Source organism: Priapulus caudatus, unplaced genomic scaffold (assembly GCF_000485595.1).
Source record: "Priapulus caudatus unplaced genomic scaffold, Priapulus_caudatus-5.0.1 Scaffold1748, whole genome shotgun sequence".
In the NCBI taxonomy this organism is placed as follows: Eukaryota; Metazoa; Priapulida; class Priapulimorpha; order Priapulimorphida; family Priapulidae; genus Priapulus; species Priapulus caudatus.
In genome coordinates, this window is record NW_014578809.1 from 44745 (window position 1) to 46837 (window position 2093).

At 45.5% G+C, this 2093-nt stretch overlaps 1 protein-coding gene across 1 annotated transcript in view; it reads right to left on the bottom strand.

Moving 5' to 3' along the window:
- Positions 1-1111: 1111 nt before the first annotated feature.
- LOC106817502 (cilia- and flagella-associated protein 52-like) overlaps positions 1112-2093 on the bottom strand; it is a 7987-nt gene continuing 7005 nt past the window's right edge. Inside the window, exon 4 of the mRNA XM_014822170.1 lies at positions 1112-1197. Within this exon, the coding sequence (XP_014677656.1) occupies positions 1174-1197 (24 nt within the window). The 3' untranslated portion in view covers positions 1112-1173. The remainder of the gene's footprint in view (positions 1198-2093) is intronic.

Consider the following 2093-nt stretch of genomic DNA (forward strand, 5'->3'; position numbering starts at 1 on the left):
ATAGAAAATATAAAATACCTATAAACAGCATGGATTCAACAAAAACACGCGCACCTCAAGAACGAAACCGTCCGTCCGCATCACCCCACGCAGCTGCGCTATTGCTTGGTTCGCTCGAAGATGCTGTTACTCGCGCATGTGCGCCTAATTGCCATACATCGGCCATGGCGCGTCCCGCCTGACTCTGGTCATGGTGGTCCGGACTAGCCCATCCGACCGTCACACTCGAGTACACTGCACGTCACGCTCGAACATTCGATGGCACCTCGGAAACATATATCCACTGCGCCCACCGATACGTTCCACAGCGATAACAACGCCATCCTCTAGCTGGGACACGAACACGCCACACACCCTACATTACCTCTACCACGTAAGATTTTATATACACGTTAAGATTTATTGCATATTTAACAACGTGAGCGATCATAAATAAGAAAGCTTTAAATACGGAGCAGGACATCTGTCTACTAGTATCCCCCTCCCTATCGCCTACCAATTCCCACCCATGCTACATCCGTGATCGGCAGACTACAAACAGCCTGCATGCGCGTACACAACATGGCGGAAATCGGCGCATCACGCAATTAGTAAGGTGCTCCGTATATAATTACTTCGTATATATCATTGTCGGCTTGATTTGTACCGAACGTATGTATGTGCATAAATGTGAACGATACACTATATAATACATTAGCTTAAAATACACATCAACGAACTTGTGAACTTAAACAACAACAAGCTCATGAATGTAAACAAGTTTGTTAGCGTAAACAACGGACAGCTTTGAAAGTAAACAACATACAAGCTTGTGACGGTAAAGCAACAAGCTTGTGAAGTAACCACGACAACAAGCTTGGTAAAGCTAAACAAAAGCTTGTGAAAATAACATCAAAAGCGGTGGAAGTAAACAACAACAAGCTGCGTTAGTGAAGACAATAACAAGCCTTGGCGATATTAAATAGGCCCACGTTTCCGTCTCGGCGCGCGCCCCTAGGCACGCCCTCTGGTGGTAGAACCGGAAGCTTCCACTTGGAACGAGCGGAACGTTCCACCTCAAGTAATGGGCGGCCATCAGCGCTCGACGCCTGACGATTGGCGGCGTGTGTGGGGCAGATGCGCGAGCCGCGTGATGTTACCGCTGTGACGCCCAGTCGCCACGTGCTGTCACCCTCAGTCCTCCTCGTTGTACGTCCACCAGCGACGCCGCCTGTGTCACCATCCAACATACGTAACATGTTATGGACTAACGCCCCATTAAGAAGCTGGTTCCCGAACTTGCTATCATTAATGATTAATGATTGTATAATACCCTAAACCCTGATACGGCCTAACGCCCCTAAACCTAAATGACATTACACAATAATATATGACCATGACCATGTATTATATATATACTAGTTATATATATATATATTGTTTACTTATTGACCATTAATGAGCATTAAAGTTGAAGCACTCCTAATGGAGCTATCCACCCATGCTTATACGTACACGATATGTGATACATAACGCATTATTGTCCGCTGATGTGGAACACATTAGTTGTACATCTGTGGTTATACTACACGTTATAGTACAGCTGTGTACTGGTACATGTGTTATATACAGCTGTGTTGTACAATGTGTTTTATAGTACAGCTGTGTTGTAGCATGTGTTATAGTACAGTTGTCTAACCAATACATAACTCTGTCTATACGCACACCTGTCTGATAACTCATCATATTACGCCCTGGTCCGCCGTGCCATCCTTGCTACTAACTACGCAACAACACGGTTACTCAACAATCAATATTATATTACCTAAACTAGACGCAGCTCGAGAGAGCCGAGGCACCGCCTCCGCGCAAGCCGCACCTGAAATTCTCCTGCAATGTGAAATTTGTTTATTAAATATAATTAATTCAGTTAAGTGAAACAATTAATTAATTAACTTACAATAATTAATTCGCATCGGCGGATAGTGCGCAGCGTGCACGCGTCCGGCGCGGAGGACTGTGGTCTTGCCCCCTTAGTCGCTGGTTGCGTGTTCTGTCAAGTCTACAAGCCCAGTCGGCAACTAGCCGACAGTGAACCTGGCAAACGTGCACTG